Here is a 22682-nt window from a genome sequence, read left to right on the forward strand (position 1 = left end):
GCACTTGAACTCTTCAAGGAAACTGGGGTAATATATTTTTCAGTATTCTTACATAACATTGTGTGACCTTGTTATTATTTGGGGAGGAGTAACTTTTAATTTTGATATTATTTCAAACGTAAAGAAAAATTATAAGAATAGTACAAAGAATTCTCATATATCTTTTACCCAGATTCATCAGTTGTTACTGGTTTGTTCCATTAGCTTACTTTATCATTCATTCTTTCTTTCTTTCTCCCCACCCTCATGCTCACACACTTTTTTTCCCTTGAACTGTGTGAAAGTGAATTACAAGCATCAAGTCCCTTTACTCCCAAACGCATCAATGTATATTTTCTAAGAACAAGGGAAGGGCATTCTTTACATAACCAAAGTATAATGATCAAAATCAGGAAATTTAACATTGATGCAATACTATTATCTAATCTACAGTACTCATATTTCATCAATTATTCCAATGATGTTCTTTATAGCTCTTTTTTTCACCTGATTCAGGATCATGCATGCAATTGGTTGACATCCTGTTAGTCCCCTATTAATCTGGAACATTTCTGTGGCCTTTCTTTGTGTTTCTTGCCCTTGACATTTTGAAACATACAGACCAGTTATTTTGTAGAATGTCCCTCAGTTTGAGTTGTCTGAGGTTTCCTCATGGTTAGATCCATCTCTGTGGCGGTAACACCACAGAAGTGCTGCCTTCACAGTGCACGTGATGTCAGCTTGTCCCGTTACTGGTGATGTTAACTGGGATCACTCAGTTCACCAGCCTTCTCCATTGTAAAGTTTTCTCCTTTGTAATGAATAAGTAATTGAAAAGAGATAATTTGAAATTATATAAAAAAAATCCCATTCCTCATCACCCTTTCAGTCACCAGTTTTTGCTTCTGTGTTTATAACTAAGTTTCACTTCTCAGCCAGGGCTCTCGTGGAGAGTGTGGTGTGTTCCCCCTCCTTGGAAGAGGTCCGATCTGCACTGGGTAACCATTTGGTGGGAGTGTTGTAGAAGAAATTCACACATTTGTTGAGTGGCTGGTCTTGAATTTTAAGTTCCTTTGCAACTCTGAGATCCAGTGTTTCTGTGAACATCTTTAGGGCAGAGAAGTTTCCTGTATTCTCCAAAAAATTGATAATTAATCCTTTGTTACTTTTCATACCTTTAATGTTGATGACTATAAAAACAAATATTATGTATATTTTTAAATGGTGAAAAATCTAATGAAGGAATAGAGATTCTATTTTAGGTATTCTACTGACCTTGAACAGGGCATGATTATTTCTGGACCCACTTAGAAAAAAAGAATGCTGATATATCGTGAGAATGTTTCCTGGGCAGTATATGGGGTAGTGACTTGTGAATAAAAAGGCATTGTGGGATGTGGCAGTTAGAATTGAATAGAATTAAACCTTCTCTTACTCATTCCTTTTAAAAAATATGTATACACTAGTTGTTTTTATTTGGAGTGAGTTTCAGGGGTCTGACATTGCTGGTGGTGGGTGCCTGAGGAGTTTTAGGAGCCTGTCACAAGGAGGAAGCTGGAGTAGAGGAGAGTAGACAGAAGAGGGGGCTCAGATGAATATACAGTGTATGTTTGAGTGGGAAGCAGTGTTGGCCTGGGTATGCGTTGGATCAGGAGGAGGCTTGGTATAGCTCTATTTTACTTCCGTGGTCTTCACAATTATCTTATCTTAGAGCATAATTTCTAAACTACTTCTGTGGCAGGCATTAAATCCCATCATTAGTGCACATTTGGACTGCTGTTGCTGGTATGATATTCCTGGTAAGGCAGAAGTTCCCTGACTTGTTGGAGGGCATCACCATCTATTTACATGTCTAGGCCAGAAGCCTAGAAGGGATCCTAGACTCCCTCTCCTACACCTTCCAAGTCCAGTTGATTCTCTCTCATAATTATACCTTAAATTCATCTCCTACCTCTCTTGGGACCTAGTGACTCATCCTTAGATTGGGCCTTCATTGTTTCTGAGCTAGATGTGGAAATAGTCTTCTAACTGGTCTCCCTGCCGCTGGATTGACCTCTCACTGCACCCCCACAAGGCTGCTTCAGGGCTCTCGGTTGCCACCAAAATAAAGTTCTAATTCTTTAGGAAGCCTTCATGATCTCGTCCCTGTCTTTTTTTTCTGCGTCCTCTCCCTAATCATTTAGTGCCATTTTGTCTGTCTGGCAATTTCTTGGATGCCTTGTGCTCTATTACATTGCTGCTGTTTGCTCTGCTAGAAGTGCCCTTTCCCCATTCTTTACCTCATTAACTCCTGTTTAGCTCATAAAACTCAGTCCTGTTGTCACCTCCCCTTCAGCTGTATCAGGTGCCCTTCTCTTTCCTCCCGCATAGCCCTCGTCATACTCATAGAATATTATGGTAGTTGATTTTCTTTTCTCTCTCTCTCCTAGATGCTGAGCACTTCAAGCGTGGGAACCCCTTTTGTCTTTCTCCGTGTCCCCTGTGGCTGGTGTGGCACCTGGTACTTAGTTACAGGTGCTTCTTAACTGACTGCAGAGGAAAATGCATGGGTAGAAGCCACAGGGCACAGCCTAACGGACAGGGAACTTCTGAGCAGTTAGAGCTTTTCAAAGTTGGAAAGTGCTGCTTTAGGAGCAGTGAATTTCCTGTTTCTAGAAGTGCGAAAACATAGGCTGGGTACACTTGACACTAGTTGTACATGTGGGATTTTTCAGGTACTTTACTCTGAATAAAGCTGTAAATTTGGAAAAATGAGTGGAATTCATAGATCGAATATATAGCTAAACTAATTTAAAGGTTCATCTATAACAATAATAAGAATTTAGAAGAAAGTAATCATCTTATATCTTAAAATGTTTTATCGTAAAAAAACTAAGGAATACGTGTGTATTAGACTAGTTGCAGGCTTTCGCCATTGCAGCTCCTAATTCCAGTTTTAGGTCATAATCTCTTCAGTGATTTTAGCACAGTTGATTAATTGAAGTTTGTTGTATTTTAAAAACGAATCTTTCCAGTATTCAGTATATGCACATGGTACAAAATTCAAAAGGCAAAAGCGGTATACAGTGAAAAGTCTGCTACACCTTCCTAGTACCATCCCCAAGCAATCCAGCCACCTATTTTCCCCTCCATTGGCAACCACTGTTAACTGATTCTTGTTTTCCCTTCTAAAGATGGTCTGTGTGTGGATAAGCCTCTCTATGTGTGTGTATATGTCTATATTTTAACAAGTAATATACTGCATACTTCTCTGCAGTTTGCAGAGCACTGAACAATGTATCCTGGTAAAGATTCTCTGTCATTATATGTAAAGTTGACCTTTTTTTCCTTCACAAGGCTGAATCATATATTATTATATGGTTGTCCTTTGGTTTATTGATCAGTTACTATGAGAGGACACTAAGACCCATATTTGGGAAGGTACTTGGTTAAGGTGGTAGTAGGGGCAGAGGAACCAGGAGGTAGAGATGATTTGAAATGGGAAAGTCACACAAGGGGTCAGGAGAAACGTGGCCAAGGGTTCTTCACTGCTCATGTTGGCTTTGAGATGCAGTCATGAACTCAGAAGGAGGAGGCCATGGCTCCCAAGCTCTGAGACTTTATCAGAAACTCTCAGTTCTTGCTTTTTAAGATTGTGCCAGAAGATGAAATATTTGCTTCCAGAGATCTCCAGGCTCCTTCGTATGTCAGTTCACATTGCAGATATTTTAAAATTAGTTTTCACACATCAAAGCATTTGCTAATAGTGTTCTCCAGTGTTTCCATGACTCTGTTGTGTCTTGCCAAACACTCTGTGGTTTACTCAGAGGCTGGAGCTGTATCTTACTCTTGACATGTGTGTCACACTGCCTTAGTGAGTGGTCAGTAAATACCATTGGTTAATTGCATTGCCAGACAGGATGAGACCTCTGGTATTGCTTCTCTTTCACAAAGCCACACACTCAAAAAAATCAAAGACTACTGGGTGGTTTTAAGAAATAATTAGTTTCCTCTGTATTCCAGAACATTCTCTAATATCCAGAAAAAAACATGCAGTTGCATCTGATAAGTGTCAGTAGATATTTAGATACTGAAAGGCGAAGATACACCAAAATGTAGTGGAATGCTCCCCTCACTCACCCCCATCCCATCGCCGTTCTCTGGTTTCAGCGACTCTTCATCATTGTCAGGAGGGTCTGCAGGGAACTTGTCCAGGTCCCTGTAGGAGCCCCTGGGGCCAGCCTGCTGTGTCCCCTGCAGAGTGGGGTTTCTATGAGAAAGGCAGCACTTCTGGTCATTTCAGAGAAATTAAAAGGCTGTTTGGCTGTAGGCAAGTGCACTCACTTTGAGTCTGTACTGTGTTTCAGGAGGAAATGGCTTCACTCATCAGCTGCCTACTTGCAATTGCCATTTGTTTCCAAGTAAGGGAAGATTACCAAAAATGTTTATTTTTTAGCTTATTCAAATATTTATATTTTCTCTAGTTTCTTTTCTGAAGTATTTTGGCCCTTTCTTTTTTCTGATAAAACAACTGCTGTCCAAATTTCCTTTGTTCCGATGGATTATGAATGTTAGCTTTACAACAGATCTGTTTTTCAAAGGATCATTGGCAACTGAGATTCCGTATAGGTTGATACATGTCAAGATGCAGAAAATTGTACTTTAATAATTGACAATTTCTTCTCTGACCCCAGAAACTACAATTTAAAAATTTATATACTAAAGATTCCAGAGGGAGAAGAGAACTGCCTTCTGAATGCCTCACATGTTTAAGATAGTCCCTCAAAAAAGGAGCCAGCAAAGGGCAGGCTTCCCTACTTTCATACTGCTTATTCCTCCAGGCTGCTGTTCTGGCCAAAGGTTTGGCCTTCTCAGACCTCTTACTCAGCCCCTTCGTCCCCTCTCCCCATGCCCCTCACTCTACCCAGCTCTACTCACGAGGTCATTTCCGCCCCTCCTGCCTTTCTCTTTTGCTTGCCACACTGAGATACTCGAATGCTGGTCTTGTCCCCTGCCCTCAGCACTGCACTTAAGGCCCTTGACCTCATTTGCTGTTCTCTCCGTGATGCTTTCCTAGAGGTTCTGGTCCCTGGTTAGCTGTGCTACTGCTTACAATAGTGAGACCTAGAATAAAGGAGACAGCAAGTGTGGAGAAATATAGTAAGTTTGGCTTTGAATCTGTTAAATTTGAGAGCTGTAAGATTATTCAGTAGATATGTCTAGTAGGTAATGGGACATATGAGAGAGATTGAAGATATAGGAGAGTGAGAGAGAACAGTTAATGATACGAGATCTCATTGGTGGTGACACGGGCTGGAACCTAGTGTACTAGGAGAGAAGGGCTTATTTGGAGAGGAGAATGGATCTTTCCTTGGGACAAGAGTGCAAAGGTTGAGTGCTCTAACAGATCTGCCTGGTGCTAAAAAGAAGGGCAGCAAGGGAGTTCCTGTGTGCTAGCTGAAGGGGACAAGAACATTGTCCAAGAGTGAGGAGATGGGGAAGGCAGCAGGTGGTGAAGCCATGGAGTCCTGTGAGGTTTGGGGTGAGAAGACTAGGGAGAGAGGGATCGGTGAGGAAAGGATTGCTGAGCAGGATTAAGGGCCTGCCCTGAGCCTGGGGGTCCTCATTGTGTAAGAGCACCCTTCTCTCCTGGGATATGATTTCCTCCAGCAGTGCTGGGCAGCAGAAGTAGAGTGAGGTCAGGATGCTGGGCTGCCCTGTAAGGGTGTGGAGGGAGTGAACCAGCTGAGGGTGCTCATATGACTGTGTCGGTAACACTGTCTTCTTTGGGCTACAGGCTGTGGGAAAGTGAAACCAGGTCGCTGGCTGAGCTGGAGAGGAGGGAAATAACTTAATTGGTCATTGTATCTCAGCTCTGAGCATAGCCCTTGGCCTGTAAATGTGCTTCATAACTGTTGGCTGAATCAGAGTGGTAGAGACAAAGAACTGATTTTGTAGAATTAGAGGTAGGGATGGGATCTTTGATAGAGTGGGATTTTTGAAGTGGTTTTGGTTATGGAGCAGTTCTTTAGTATGTAGGAATACTGAATATTGAAGCCACCAGGAAGATGGCAGGAGACAAAGTGAGCCAAGGGCCAATGCCTCTGCAAAGTCCTGTGTCTGTTATTGATGTTGATGGTATGAGAAATCACCATTATGAGTAGAACTTGTGAGCTTCAGAGTGTAGGTGATTTTGCATGAGGAAGGGATGTCTAGAAACGACCTAATGATACTGAAAGAATGCTGACCCTATTCTCTAGGCCCTGAGGGTTGGGTGTTGTAGGAACTGAATGACAGGCAGGGGAAGAGATGACTTTTGAGGAAAGCCAGGCTGGGGGAGAAAGTGGGGAAGACATTTGTGGGAGACTGTTGAGAATAGCGAAGTTCCCAAGATGGAGGACAAAACAGAAGGGCTGCAGCAGTGTTCTTGGCAGAGCATATAGGAAGGCTTGTGTCAGAATCTCTGGGGTCAGGTGTAGGCTGGCGCCTATGGGAACTGCAGTGGGGCAATAGGGCAGCTACTCTGAAATGACTGTTGATACCACTGGGGTCTGTGTTTATCAGAGGGGACTTGTGTCAGACTGACAGTTAGGTGTGTTGCATTAATTATCCTATTTGATCCTCATAATGTGTTGTATTACCCTCATTTTACAAAAACTGAAACTTGGAAAAGTTAATTATTTACCCGAGTCACATGGTCTCATGGTTCCAATTCAGCTCTTGCTGACTGTATTAATTTCTTTTGTGCCCTTGCCCTTCATGTATTGTCCTGTTAGAGACAGCGTGAATATAGGGATATAGTCAATGCATTCTCTTGTTGTTCAATGAGTATTGCTGGAGAGCCTGCTCAGTCTTGGCCCAAACTTGCTGGTCTGTAGCTCTCTAGCACCCCCTGGTGGCAGTGACAGTATTGTGGTGCGCAAAGGTGAGAGTGAACACTTCCTAGCCAAGGTACCACTAAGGCACTGATGCGCAGCAGCAAGAACATTTCCTTTGTTGTGAACATGGCACTTTCCAAATACAGCGTTTAACAATTGTTAGTAAACCTATTGTAACTGCAAAGCAGTAGTTTAATATTTGCATACGCCTACAGCCTTCAGGGACTTTGAAGTAGAGTGTGAAAGGAGAAACCCAGAGCGGGGGTTAAATTCATTGGATTGAGTTGACCCTCCTTCTTACCCTGGGTAAACACCCCATGTTCCAGCCATGCCCAGGGCCATCCCTTCCTTTATAGTCTGGGATGATACTCTTTCCCTGTTCCCTTTCATCTTTATTATCTCCCAGTTCATTGGCTATTTTTTGTTAGTGTATAAACACATTTGAATATCTCCCACTGAAAAAAGAGGAAAGAAAAGCTTTCTTGGCTTCTACCGATCCTAGCCCTCCACCAGAGCTGCCCTTTGGGTGGGAGAGGGGTACCATTTTTATTCAAGACCCCATAGGCCGGACAAAGAGTAACATGAAATATAAGGCCTCATTGAAGGTCTTTAAGGTGGCGGCCATTCTGAATTATAGCTACTGCTTTGCAGTTGGAACTGCTTCTTCAGGAACGTCTCTCTAGCAACAAGGCTGTATTTATTTATTTATTGATGCTGGTTAGTTCTATTAAGCCGCACTAGGTAGGCCAGGTATTGATAGATAATATTGGTGATCCAGGGACATCTTAGTCACTTCTCTTCCCTTTTGGATTCTGAACCACTTGAGAAATAGATCCAGAGGTTAGATGGTCATCCAAACATGAACTTTCTTAATAATGAAAGCTGGACTAGAGAATGTGGCTTAGATATTCTGTGAAAAATTTGTGCCTTGGAATCTGTTTATGGAGTGAATGAGTCTGTAGAGCAGACCTTAATCCACCAGCCACATGGAGTCCCTCAGAGCTTGGCTTTTTAGCAACCAGAGAAGACATTGGTGACTAGTCCTGGTCTGTAAATTACACATCTCAGCTCCTTGGCTCTTCAGTCTGCCTCTCCAGGGCTTCTTTCTCAATGGCTAGGTAGTCCTCAAGAGTTCTAAATCTTAGATGGCAGATTGCACAGGAGAGTGGTGGTAGTGTTCTGGACATGAAATAGAGTGTGGCTTACTGGGTCAAATTTTTATCCAATTGAAAATTCCTAGCACTGTTTCTGACAATTTGGATTTTTTTTTTTATAACTCGATTATTTGTACGTAGGAAAGCCTCATGCGTTCCTTAGTTAATGAGCTAATGAGTGAAGTCAAGCTGTTAGTGTCCTTTCTGTTATCACAGATCCAGTTTGTGTATGTCTCCATTTTATAGGTTGAATATAAGCTGGGATTCCAAGTAGACAATTTTGTGGCTATGGACATGCCCCAGGTCAACATTTCTGCTCAGGGGGAAGTTCCACGCACTTTATCAGGTGAGTCTCAACGACAGAGTTAACATACTGTTTTCAACTGTGTCCCCCATATTCCAAGAGAATAGCTTAACTACTGATGTGTAGTGTATCTTGATAGTCATAAGATGTATAAGTACTTTGAAAGGTGATTTTTGTAAATATTGATTATTTACACCTCCTCTTTTCCATCCCCTCTAGACCTGTCTGGTCAGCTCTTCCTTATGGCCTTTTCTACATTGCTGGCACTGGCCTCCATGTGGGTCCCTGTGTCTGGTCTTGTTCCTCTTCGATTAACTCCCACACTGTGGCCCAGATGATCATTGAACACTCACATCTGACCATGTGACATCAAGCCCCTCAGTGGCCCTACCCACAGACTGAGTACATTCCAGACTCTCCAGCCAGCATGCTGTGTTTACCATCTGCCTCTGCCTGCCTGTCTGGCCTTATTACTGCCCTCGCCCCAGTGTCCCAGCAGTTCTGGCGGTTCCAAACCACGTACAGTTCTGATAGCCATCCCTTTGCACGTGTTGGTCTGTGTCTTCAGAAGCGTCTTTTCCTTTTTTCTGCTTGTGAACTCTATTCATACTGTATATTCTGCAAGACTCAAAATCTGCTATGAACTCTGTTCATACTAAATATTCTGTAAGACTCAAAATCTGCAGTCTTTTTCCTGCCTGCTTCTCTCCCTCCAATTGTCAACTCTTTCTTCTGTTCCTCCTGCCGTATAGTATCTTGTATTTAACTATTTTTGAACTGATCACATTATCTTTGTCTTTTTCTCCCTGCTAGCCTATGGCCACCCTGAGAGCAGGAGCTGTCTTTTTCAGCTCTCTTATTTATCTATCCCTGGTGTGTAGTGTAGCATCTGGTACAAGATAGGCGCTCAGTACATGTCTGAGTAAATGATTTAAGTGTTGTATTTACACCGATTTAACTACTTTTGAGCCAGCCTTTAGAGAAAGGTTCTTAGAAAGATGGGATTTTAAGAGAATGGAAATTTTTAAAACTTGAAAGTAAAAGGCACAGCAGTGTTGTGGAACTTTTGCTAGAAGTCTTATTCACTGGTATTAGTGACATACATGAATCTAAGCTAGAAAGCCTAGGAATACTGGTTAATTATTATGGGTCAGTAGAGAAATTCAGAAATGCCCTTGTCTCTCATGTGCTCAAGCAAATGGTAGAATGATCTATTCTAAATTTGTGGAAAAATCTTAAACTGAAAGATTGAAAAAAAATGATGTGTACCAAAGTCTGTTATCCTGTTGCTATAGCAGTTGATTAGAGCCAGTTTCTGTTTAGAAGGCTTTTTTTTTTTTTATTGGTTTATAACATTGTAAAAATTTCAGGTGTACATCATTGTACTTCTATTTCTGCATAGATTACATCATGTTCACCACCAAAATACTAATTACAACCCATCACCACACACATGTACCGAATTATCCCTTTCACCCTCCTCCCTCCCCCCTTCCCCTCTGGTAACCACCAATCCAATCTCTGTCCCTATGTGTTTGTTTATTGTTGTTATTATCTACTACTTAATGAAGGAAATCATACGGTATTTGACCTTCTCCCTCTGACTTATTTCACTTTGCATTATACCCTCAATGTCCATCCATGTTGTCACAAATGCCTGGATTTCATCATTTCTTATGGCTGAGTAGTATTCCATTGTGTATATATACCACAGCTTCTTTATCCATTCGTCCCTTGATGGGCACTTAGGTTGCTTCCAAGTCTTGGCTATTGTGAATAACGCTGCAATGAACACAGGGGTGCATGTACCTTTGCAAATTGGTGTTTTCAAGTTCTTTGGATAAATACCCAACAGTGGAATAGCTGGATCATATGGTAGTTCTATCCTTGCTTTTTTGAGGAATCTCCATACTGTTTTCCATAGTGGCTGCACCAGTTTGCACTCCCGCCAGCAGTGTATGAGAGTTCCCTTATCTCCACATCCTCTCCAACACATGTTGTTTCCTGTTTTTTTTTTTAATTCATAGTTGAGAATTTACCAGATTCATTTACAGGTTTATATTTAATCTCTTCATTAAGAGCCATGCATAATTGCATTTTGGTGGTGAATTGTCTTCCCTTTTTTTAGGTAATTTTTGTTCTTACTGTTGCTAATGTGACTGGTGAGATAGCAGGGTCTGCCTTATGATTCTGTAGCTTTACTATGTTATAGCAAGAGGGCTTATGTGACGAAGCGTGTGTTAAAAGTCAGGAGAAGTTGAAAATAGTGATCTCTTCATTTAGTTTTGGTTTATTTATTTATTTTTTGTTTTTGTTTTTTGAGGAAGATTAGCCCTGAGCTAACATCTGTTGCCAATCCTCCTCTCTTTTGCTGAGGAAGATTGGCCCTGGGCTAACATCCATGCCCGTCTTCCTCTACTTTATGTGGGATGCCACCACCGTGTGGCTTGACAAGCGGTGCGTTGGTCCATGCCCGGGATCCAAACCTGCAAACCCCAGGCCGCTCAAGCGGAGCACAAGAACTTAACTGCTACGCCGCTGGGCTGGCCCTATTCTTTAATGCTAACTTTTGTATCTGTAATGAATGAAATAATGTCTAAAGCTGTGTAGTCTGAAGATAAGTTCTGAAAGTTTCTGCTTAGGATTTTATGTAAATACATTATTTTCATATTTATTGCAATACAAATAAATAAGTCTAAAATATTTAATGGGCATTAATGTTGAATTTTAGAAAAGTAAAATATTTGTTCTTCTTTTTTTTCCCAACAGTGTTTCGGGTCGAGCTTTCCTGTACTGGCAAAGTAGATTCTGAGGTTATGATACTCATGCAGCTCAACTTGACAGTAAATTCTTCAAAAAACTTTACAGTCTTAAATTTTAAACGAAGGAAAATGTGCTACAAAAGTAAGGAATTTGTCTAGCAAAATGTATGTTTTATATAGATGTGAGAAGGTCAAAAATACATTTTGTCGTCTTTTTACAGATTTGTGACCAAATCTTGATTATAATTGGAAATGAGAAAAGAGAGCTTAACATGAAATTCTAGGTTCTATCACCAGATAGCTTGTAGACAGGAATCTTACTCAGGCCCTGCTTTCTCAAAATCTTCTATCAGAATTGCTAGGATGTTTTCCATTAGGAATGTGAAATAGCACTGAAGTGGCTGAAGAGGTAAAGAAATCAGGTAATTCTGATGGGGCCCCTGAGTAACTGAGTGTGAACTGTGTTTCCCTTATAAAGTTACTGTTATGAAGAAGCATTGCCCTGGGGCCACATAGACCTGGGTTAGAAAGACAAGCTGGACAAGTTACTTAACCTAAGTCTCAGTTTTTTCATGTGTAAAATGGCCATAGTAACCTGTTTTGTTTTTTTTTTTAAGATTAATTGAATGTAGCTGAAAGCTTAGAATATCATATGTGGGTACTTAGAAAATGTTAGTAGTTTTTGGTTTAATGTTAGTAGTTTTTGGTTTTGAATAATCTGTTATTCAGGAAATTACAGTGGATAGGAAAGAGTTCCAGCATTCTAGGTCATAGATCAAAGAATTTTAGAGTTCTCCTTAAAGGTTATCTAGTCCCACCCACTTACTTTAAGTTGCAGAGAGGTAAAGTGACCTGAATTTATAAGGTCACATAGGTAGAGCTAGTTAGTATCTAAGGTAGGAAAAAAAAAACCCTCTAAATTTGTTGAGTGCTTACTATATTCCAAGTGCATTACATGCATTGATCTCATTTAATCCTTACAGTAACCCCAGGCAGTAGGTTCTCTCATTGTCTCCATTCTCTGAAGAGGAAGCTGAGGCTCAGGATCTGACCAGCTTGCTAAGGTCAGACAGCTGAGTGGTGCAGCTGGGATGCAAACCCGTGCGCTTATCTTTGTTGTTAAACTCTTAACACATTTCCTAATTGGAGTTAGTGCTAAGTGTTGTGAGAAGACCTGAGGTCAGCAAGTGAGTTATAATGGCTGATGTTCAGAAACATGCCAGTAAAAAAACTGTACTGCATTAGAATGGACATTCTTGAAAAGAAAAATTAGCACCATTTAGCTTTGGTGTTTTGTTTTGTTTTGTTTTTTTAAAGATTTTATTTATTTATTTATTTATTTTCCCCCCAAAGCCCCAGTAGATAGTTGTATGTCATAGCTGCGCTTCCTTCTAGTTGCTGTATGTGGGACGCGGCCTCAGCGTGGCCGGAGAAGCAGTGTGTCGGTGCGCGCCCGGGATCCGAACCCGTGCCGCCAAGCAGCGGAGTGTGCGCACCCAACTGCTAAGCCACGGGGCCGGCCCCTAGCTTTGGTGTTTTGATACATTTTTCGGTTGTAGTGTGTTCGGTCATGTACCTACTTTCATGTAATTTTAAAGCCAAAGTGGACTTTAGAGACTCTAGTTCAACCTGGTCATTATATAATTGATATATGGGCCCCAGAGAGGCCACCTGAGCTTACACAGCAGGCAGTGAGGAGTGTAGAACACCTGGTTCCTGATCCCTAAGGAAGTGGACGCTGACTGCACCATGGTGCTTCATCTGTTAATGCTTGAAGGCAGAATGGTGGCCTAGTGTGATCTGGTCTGTGGATGATCAGCTGATATTCAGAATGATCCCATACCTTCTCCGTTTTCTTTAATATGTACGTGAAAATTAACAGTTGGTGTAATTTTCTATTCTGTTTTAGACTTAAGTTTAATATAGTACCACCCTTTTTATTTGGTGGTCATAATTCTGGCCACTCCAATCATTTAGTTCACGGTCATGATTCTTACTTTAATATGTGATCCCAGTGTATTTATTTGTTTGGTTTTCTAGCCTACTACATTTAAAAAACTGTCTGCAACAGAAAACATAGGTGTACTATATTGATTGTTAATGGATGTTCCTGGCAAGAAAAGTTTCCTTTATCATATGACAGCGGGAATTACTGGATCAGACAAGTTTTGCTTCTCTGGAACTCCTTAGAGCCTTTACACTCTGCTAATGTGCACTGTGAACCTCCACAGAGGTTATAGTATGTGGCTTTCCCCAAATTTCTTGACCACAGAAACCCTTTTGCATTGAGCATCTGTAAGTAACACTCTTTGGCTGATGCTCGCATAGACTATTGATTGATGATTATAGTGATGATTATCAGAAAAATAATGTAGTATTTATTGTCTTGCAACAAATACCTTGTTACTTAGCTCAGGTGATGTTCTGATAGAACACAAAACTATGTTAGAGAAAATTCATAAGATGTAATTACAGTATTTAGAGATTTTCATGGAAAAGAAAGAATTTCTAAAGCATCTTTTATCTCCTTTTTAATTCAGAGCTTGAAGAAGTAAAAACTTCAGCCTTGGACAAAAACACTAGCAGAACTATTTGTAAGTGTTATTTACTGTATTATCTTTCTCCATCATTAGGGCTGAATAATTGTTGATTGTAAATGAACATCATCGCATGAAGCTTGGAGGCCTTGCAGTTTCCAGTTTGTCAAAAGATGACGCCATGCTATTTATTTCACTGATGTTTTGTAGATTGGTATATTGTCAGATGAAACTATTAGAATTAAATTTTGTGAAGTAAAATTCATACATATTTCATAACAAGTGATCTAAAAAACTTTTGTAAGCAAGAATTTGTATCACATCATTTCGAATGGCCATAATTAAAGTATGAGCATGAAATACGTGTAAGATCTTCATCTAGTTAGGGGAAGGTTAGAAAATTTGATTTGTGGTCTAGGACCTAACCCTCAGCTAATTTCATCCAGGTAAAAATACAAGTTTCAAGAGACCATGTTATTTAAACCTACAGAGCAGAAACTCAGAGTAGATTTTTGTTTTTTGGTGATGGTTGTGTTTGGAGAGTATAACTTAGACTTCTTTTTTCCTTTTCTGACATGGACACATCGTTGAGGCTTACTCTTCCTGAGATAGTTTTAATAGCAGTATGTTAAAAGGTTCCTAGATTCTCTTCTTGGAAGTAAACTTAAAAAAAAAATTGTTTCGGGGTGTGGGGTTCAAGTATGCAAAAGTTGAGAGAATGTTCTGATGAACCCCCATGTGGTCATCACCCTACTTCAGTAATGATCAGCATTTTGCCAGTGTTGTTCCATTGATTCATTCCTCTTTTTTTAGTTGGGTAGGTGGGTGGAGAGGGGTAGAGTATTTGAAAGCACATCCCAAGATCATTTTGCCCATAAATATTTCAGTGTGAATCTCTTTTTAAAAAGACCATTAAAAAAACAACCCACAATCACCCAACACCTATTCACTTGTATTTAATTTATCACATATAGCAAAATTAACAATAATTCCTTAATATTTAATAGCTAGTCCATGTTCAAATTAACCTGATTGTCTCAAAAATGTCTTTTTATAGTTTCTCCCCCAAATTAGGATCCAATCGAAACCTACACACACTATATTTGATTGACATGTATTTTATGTTAACCAGAAACCACTCCCCCTTCCTTTAATATCACTTATTTGTTGAAGAAAGTGAGTCATCTGTCCCATAGACTTTCCCACATCTGCATCCTTGTGGTGTCATTTAACATGTTTTTCTCTTTCCTATAAACTGGTAATTAGATTTCGTACTTGATTTGATTTAGAACCAACTCTTCTGGCAAGAATAGTTCATAGATGGTAGTGTGTGCTTCCTATTTTATCTTTTTCATCACCTCAAAAGGTACAAAGTATTAGATGTCTCAAAGTAGACGTTTTTTGAAGGTAAAATAATATGTGATATTGTTTACTTTTTTTAGAATATTTCATTTGGATTTATCTCTGAGAAGAAGGAAAAACTATTTTAAAAAATACCACTGCTCCCAAGTTTCCTTTTAAAATTCTAGTGATTTTACTCATTTCTTTTATGCTAGTAGGGTGTTATTTCTCACAAAGAGAATAGGTTATTACATGTTCTTGGTCTCTGTCTCTTCCTCACTCCCTCTCTCCTTCCCTCCCTTTCTGTCTGTCCATTCATCCATCCAACGTTTATTAGAGTCTGTGATGTGCCAAGTGGTATGGTTGAGGCAGAGAATTAAACTGTGAGCAAAACAGACCCTGCCCCCAAGGGCTTATAGTGTAGCAGATGAGATGGACAAGGCAGTAAGCAGTGATAACAGCATAGTGTGGCAAGCTGTATAAGACCAGCACAAAGTGCTTTGGGAACCCTGAGGAGGGGCATGTAACCTCCTATGAGGGTGTGAGGGACAGCTTCCTGAGGAAAGTGACATCTCATTGGAGACTTGAAAGATGACCAGGTGGTGGTAGGTGAAATGTCAAAATGAGGGAAAGGGAACAGTGCATACACAGGCCTGGAACTGGGAGGTAATCAAGCAGGATACATTTGGGGGATCTGCCCAGCAGAGCGGTGTCCTTTTCTCTGCCCTGGAGTGTGCTTGGGTGGGTACTGCCAACATCAGCCTTTGGGACTTTCCTTTTCCCCTTCTCCCAAGATTGAGCAGCCTGTGGTATTCTTGAGGAGAGTCATGCCTTCATTCAGGCTGTAGTCAAGTCTAGCTGACCTAGAAGCCATTCGCTCTCTTTGCATTAATCTGTTCTGATTTATTGTTTGTTGATTCAGGGTTTAAATTTTAGAAAGCAGTCTTATTTCCAAGTTTTTGAAAGCTATAACTTTTATCTTTTGTCCTGATCTATCCCCAGAACTCCAAAAACTTGTGTTTCTGTCAACTTGATATCTCCATATAGGTGTGTACTAGGTACTCTTGGATGAAACCAAACTCTCGATTCTCCTCCCCAACTTGCTTCTTTTTTATCTTTGTAAAGGTACCATTATCCACCTAATTCTTTAAGCCGAAGCTTTGATTCCTGTTTTTCTTCCTACCCCAGTGTAATCCATTACCAAGATCTATTGACTCTGCTTCCCAATCCAGTAACTTCTCTTCAGTAACACTCTTGCCCAAGGCACTGCTTTCTCTTTCTTGGTACTGTAGTAACCCTCTAACCTGCTCTTACTCCCCCCACAGCATTCTTTACACAGTATGCAGAGTCAGTCGTCTTTGTTTTTTTTTGAAGTATGATAATGTGTGTCATTCCTTTGCTTAAAACCTTGCGGTGATTTCCCATCTCATTTAGGATAAAACCCAAATTCCTCAGGTTTTCTTCAGTAGAATTATGATGTGAGTGCTCATCATCAAAACTTACTTGAATCTCCAGTCACACCAGTTCTGCTTCTATTTCTTTGTCTTCCGGTCTGCTGGCTCATATCATATGTATCTGTGTCTCTGTGTGTCTCTTTCTCAGTTTGCCTCTGTGTGTGTGTCTCTCTATGTCTTTGAGTTATTTCCCCTATTGCTGAGGCTTTCTTTCTTTCTTTCTTTTTTGAATAATATAAAGCTGAACATTATTTTATTTCATGAGTAGAGTCTTGTTTTCCTGCTTTTATCTTTAAAAACAGATAAGCAAAATAATTTGGTACTCTCAAAAGAGAAAAAGATTAAAAGTGTATTTTTTTTAAACTTGTGGGTCACTTTGTTGTATATTCCTTCTCTTGTGAGTCAGTGGTTGTTGGCGACAAAGGTATCTGATCTCTCCACTCCAGGCATCACTGTTGAGGACGCGTGAAGGGTCTGTAGATCTGCACTGTCCAGGATGGTAAATACTATCCACATGTGGCTGGTTAACTTTAAATTAATTAAAATGAAATAAAATTAAAACTTCAGTTCCTCAGTTGTACTAGCTACATTTCAAGTGCTTAATAGCTGCAGGTCCTCAGTGGCTACTGTATTAGACAACGCACTATAGGACATTTCCATCACTGCAGAAAGTTCTGTTGGACAGCACTGCTATAAGATGGTTTATTATAAGTATACTACTTATGACTTTTTTTTTTTTCTGAGGAAGATTGGCCCTGGGCTAACATCTGTGCCCATCTTCCTCTACTTTTGTTATATGTGGGATGCCTGCCGCAGCATGGCTTGACAAGCGGTGCATAGGTCCGCACCCGCAATCTGAACCTGCAAACCCCAGGCCGTCAAAGTGGAGCATGCGAACTTAACCACCGCACCACCGGGCTGGCCCACACTTATGACTTTTATGCATGTTAACCAAAAGTTCTATTTAAAACTTGGTTTTTTTTAAAGTACAACAAAAATATTTTAAAAATTGCTTGAACTTACATCCACATACTACTGGTAACTATCTTATCAAAGAATGGACACATGAAAAGAAAATCTTTTTTTACAAAGAACAGGATACTCATTGTGTATATTGGATCACAAAGCAATTGATGATATTTGTCTAAAAAGTTTAATGTGCTTTTCATTTTTATTTCAGATGATCCTGTACATGCAGCTCCAACCACATCTACACGTGTGTTTTATATCAGTGTGGGGGTTTGCTGTGCAGTGATATTCCTTGTAGCAATAATATTAGCTGTTTTGCACCTTCATAGTATGAAAAGGATTGAACTGGATGACAGGTATTGTACATATTTTGGGAAAGTAAAAAAATAAAAGCAGTTAATTGCATTTACATGGGAGCCCACACCCATACCCATGCACACTGGTGCACAGTGGTACAGGGGAAGGAGGAAGGATGATCAAGCCTAGCCAAGGGAAAAATTACTGTTGTCATTACTGCCATTGTGTTTCTCTGTTTTTAGGTTTTTTTTACTTGTAATGTCAGAAATTACAGTTTATTAGTTCGTGGGGAAGAAGTGGATATCAATTTTTTTCCCATCCCCTTCAACATAACTATTCCAGATGCCTAGTACCTTTTTAAAATAGCCCTGTTTCTTCCTCCTAGTTTATCCCTCCATCATTATCCATCCATCCATCCAGCCACCCACCCACCCACCCATCCATCCATCCACCCATCTAGTACACATCTGTTGAGAATCTGCTATGATTTAAACCATTGGTTCTCAACCTGGTTGCACATTAGAGTCATGGGTAAGCTTTTAAAACTTGTCAGTACTTGAGTCCCACCTTGCAGAGATTCTGATGTAATTGGTCTGGGGTGGTGTTTGGGCATCAGTATTTTTCTTAGAACTTCCTGGATGTTTCTAATAAGTAGCCTTCGAGATACACTGGGTTAGATATTATGTTAAGTGCTGGGAATAAAAAAATTAATGATATACGTTTATGGCTTCAAGTATTTAATCTTTGACATTAACCCGTAATTATAAAAGTTTGTAAATTTGATGATTGTGATATGTGTTTTATAGTGTGGGAATACAAAAGGTGCTTGTCCCAGCCTGGCGAGTCAGAGATGACAAAGAGGACATTATATTCAGGATAGGGTGACAGGTAAAGAAGGAGTGATAGACAGGTTTATTCTCCCAGTACATGATTCTCATTTCCCTCCTCCAGTACTTTCCACTTGCTGACTGAAGACGTTCCCAGCTTCATGACTTGGCTTTCCCAGCCCTGCTTTATGTGGAGACGTATCCCCCATGCTCTTTGAACCTTTCTTTCCTTCTTACCATATCCTTACTTATGCTGCAGTCAGATAATTACTTGGTCCTCGCTTTGCCCTACACTGTGCCCTTCAGGACTTTTGTTCATGCTTTCCTTCTGTCCACAGGACTCCCTGAATTTTCCACCGGTCCGAACCCTGTCTGTTCTTCAGATTTCAACTCCATTGCCATCTCTTTCATGAAGTCTTCTCTTTCATGAAGTCTTTTCGAAGCCTCCCGACTATCCATTTCTCTCTTCTCTCTGTCTCTTTGTCTTTCTTTCTCTCCCTCTGTCTCTCTTTTTCCATCTATAATCATTTTTTATGTACTTGTCTCTCTTACTAGAATGTAAGCTTTTTCCAATTAGAGAGCAGTGTGCCTTAGTCATTGCTGAATCCCCAGTCCTACACAGTGTCATACATACAGTAGGTAAGCATATTTGTGGCATAAACAAAACACAAGGGGACAGGGAGCCTGGTTGGATTCAGTATCTGACACTAAATACTCTCTGTCCCCACTGTTTAACTTTCTTTATCTCAGTAGAGAAATGAGATAAGAATGAGAAAAGAAATACGTGGGTGACATGTTTCAGAATATGTTGTATGTTTATGGTGGTGTTGAAGTTAGGTTTTGTAGAGGAAGAAATGGCATTTGGAAGGACCCCAGGGGAAATGAAGTCACAGGACCATTTTGATAGGACGTGGAGAAAGGGTACACGTAGAGTTACAGGGGTCACTGCAGAGAATGACATTTAAAAGTCAGTCTTGATCCACACATTTTCCTTGAATGCTTGCATGTGTGCTAGGGCTGTGAGCCCACGTAGGCCAGAGTCGTGCAAGAACTTTCAGATTCCATGGGACCATATACCTTTGCCTGCTGAAATAATCAGTTACCACTCATGAATTGGTGCTCCAGTTCTCGCTAGTTTTCAGGTGAAGGTTTCCAGACATTGAATAAAAGCAACTTCTATTCTCACATATTTTCAGAGCATAGCCTAGTAGTTAAGAGCATGGACTCTGGAGCAAGAGCATCTCTGAATTCTGGCTATTCTACTTACTAGCTTTGTAGCATAGATAGAGTAAGTTATGTGGCCTCTTTATGTCTCAATTTTCCTCATCTATAAAGCAAAGATAATAATGACGCCTACTTAGTAGGGATGTTGTCAAGTTTTAATGAAATAATGCTGTAAGCTCTTAGAACGCATCGCCATATCTAGTAAGTGCCATTATTATGATTTTTGTTTTCAGAAAGGTGCAGTGTGCTAGTAGTGATGGGCTAATTTCTTCTTCAGCTCTTTCCTAATCTATTAGCCATTATTTATTACATGCCAGGCAAGTTAACAGTGGTGACTAGAAAGTTCCCATCCAGTAATCTAATAGCATTTAAGACCCTTGCTGCTTGTCTCTGCATAGGGGCCACTGAGATAACAGTGGCTGCCATTTTATCAAGTGTTTTCTCTTTACCAGTCCTGGGCCAAGCACTTTACATGTATTATCTTACTTGACACTCATAGCAACCTGTGGGTATGATACTGCCCTTGTTTTAAAGATGAAGAACAGGCTTAAAGAGGTTAAATAACTTTTCCAGGATTGCACTGCTAGGACCAGGGCAGAGCAGCAGGAGGGACTCATTATTGTAATAGCTGTATTGTAATAACTCAATATTTTAATTGTATAAAGCACTTGCTGTATACCAGGCGCTGTTCCATGTGCTTTGCATCCACTAATTCCCTTAATTCTCAAAACAGTCCTGTGTGGTTTCATGGAACCTATGACGCCATGGAATTCCTTGGGAGGGATGGTAGAGTTCTTCAATTCTAGGCACTCAGGAGCCAGAGTCCTCTTATACACAGAGCTTCTTTAGAGGCAGAGAATAAAACTGCCTAAGATGTGCCATGCAAGGGGCAGTTGGAACCCATGTGTGTGGCTTTCCCTCACCTGACACTGTAAGTTGATCTTTTCAATCTCTGTGTTAGGCCAGGTGAGTCTTCCCTGGAGAGGCAGAGCTTCTCTCCACATTTACTCTAAAGTCCTTCCACGGAGGGATGGATCTGCAGCCTGTCCACCCTGTAGTCTTTCCCTATTAGTCTATGACTGTAGGAAAGTTCCTTCCTCTTTTGTGGGATACTTCAGCTTGTTATTTGGCAGTGTCTTCATTTTCCATTATCTCCATTACCCCTCTACCCTCACTATTACTGGTGACAAGGTCACTTTTATTTCTCTTTGTTTGTTTCTGTAACCAATGCCTAACAGGTATCTGTTGAATGAAGAATTTGTTGAAAGAAAAATGAGTAGAGAAAGGCAAAAAACCATTTTTTTATGCCAATAATTCTTGGCCTCTTTCAATATATATCAACAGCTCATGTCAGAAGCAACTCTTTTTTTTTTTTTTTTTTTTTTTTTACCTTTTTTCAATTCTTGAAATCCTTTATCATCATCAAAGAGAAGGGCTCACTCTCTTTTGCTCATATCTCTTGAACAATTTTCTAATGCTTATCTCCCTTTTTATTTTTTTATTTTATTTTTTTAAATTTTTTGTTTATTGCAGTAACACTGGTTTACAACATTGTATAAATTTCAGGTGTACATCATTATACTTCTATTTCTGCATAGATTACACTTCTATTTCTGCATAGATTACATCATGTTCATCACCCAAATACTAATTACAACCCATCACCACACACATGTGCCGAATTATCCCTTTTGCCCTCCTCCGTCCCCCCTTCCCCTCTGGTAACCACCAATCCAATCTCTGTCTCTATGTGTTTGTTTATTGTTGTTATTATCTACTACTTAATGAAGGAAATCATACGGTATTTGACCTTCTCCCTCTGACTTATTTCACTTTGCATAATACCCTCAATGTCCATCCATGTTGTCACAAATGGCTGGATTTCATCGTTTCTTATGGCTGAGTAGTATTCCATTGTGTGTATACCACCTCTTCTTTATCCATTCGTCCCTTGATGGGCACTTAGGTTGCTTCCAAGTCTTGGCTATTGTGAATAACGCTGCAATGAACACAGGGGTGCATGTATCTTTACGCATTGGTGTTTTCAAGTTCTTTGGATAAATACCCAGCAGTGGAATAGCTGGATCATATGGTAGTTCTATCCTTGATTTTTTGAGGAATCTCCATACTGTTTTCCATAGTGGCTGCACCAGTTTGCACTCCCGCCAGCAGTGTATGAGAGTTCCCTTCTCTCCACATCCTCTCCAACATATGTTGTTTCCTGTCTTGTTAATTATAGCCATTCTGACGGGCATGAGGTGATATCTCATTGTAGTTTTGATTTGCATTTCCCTGATAGTTAATGATTTTGAACATCTTTTCATGTGTCTGTTGGCCATCTGTATATCTTCTTTGGGGAAATGTCTGTTCAGGTCTTTTGCCCATTTTTTAATTGGGTTGGTAGTTTTTTTGTCATTGAGATGCATGAGTTCTTTATATATTTTGGAGATTAAGCCCTTATCAGATGTATGGTTTGCAAATATCTTCTCCCAATTGTTAGGCTGTCTTTTTGCTTTCTTGATGGTTTCCTTTGCTGTGCAGAAGCTTTTTAGTTTGATGTAGTCCCATTTGTTTATTTTTTCTATTGTTTCTCTTGCCTGGTCAGACATGGTGCTTGAAAATATGTTGCTAAGACTGATGTCGAAGAGAGTACTGCCTATGTTTTCTTCTAGAAGTTTTATAGTTTCAGGTCTTACATTCAAGTCTTTAATCCATTTGGAGTTAATTTTTGTGTATGTTGTAAGGTAAGGGTCTACTTTCATTTTTTTGCATGTGGCTATCCAGTTTTCCCAACACCATTTGTTGAAGAGACTTTCTTTTCTCCATTGTATGTTCTTGGCTCCTTTGTCAGAGATTAGCTATCCATAGATGTGTGGGTTTCTTTCTGGGCTTTCGATTCTTTTCCATTGATCTGTGTGTCTGTTTTTGTGCCAGTACCATGCTGTTTTGGTTACTATAGCTTTGTAGTATATTTTGA

General features: G+C 40.1%; 1 protein-coding gene across 1 annotated transcript in view; it reads left to right on the top strand.

Annotated features, from left to right (window-relative positions):
• Positions 1-22682, top strand: part of RYK (receptor like tyrosine kinase) — a 102546-nt gene that overhangs the window by 33293 nt on the left and 46571 nt on the right. Inside the window, exons 3-6 of the mRNA XM_058552871.1 lie at positions 8237-8336; positions 11064-11198; positions 13597-13650; positions 17569-17713. Of these exons, the coding sequence (XP_058408854.1) occupies positions 8237-8336; positions 11064-11198; positions 13597-13650; positions 17569-17713 (434 nt within the window). The remainder of the gene's footprint in view (positions 1-8236; positions 8337-11063; positions 11199-13596; positions 13651-17568; positions 17714-22682) is intronic.

The sequence above is a fragment of the Diceros bicornis genome, chromosome 2 (assembly GCF_020826845.1).
Source record: "Diceros bicornis minor isolate mBicDic1 chromosome 2, mDicBic1.mat.cur, whole genome shotgun sequence".
Taxonomy (NCBI): Eukaryota; Metazoa; Chordata; class Mammalia; order Perissodactyla; family Rhinocerotidae; genus Diceros; species Diceros bicornis.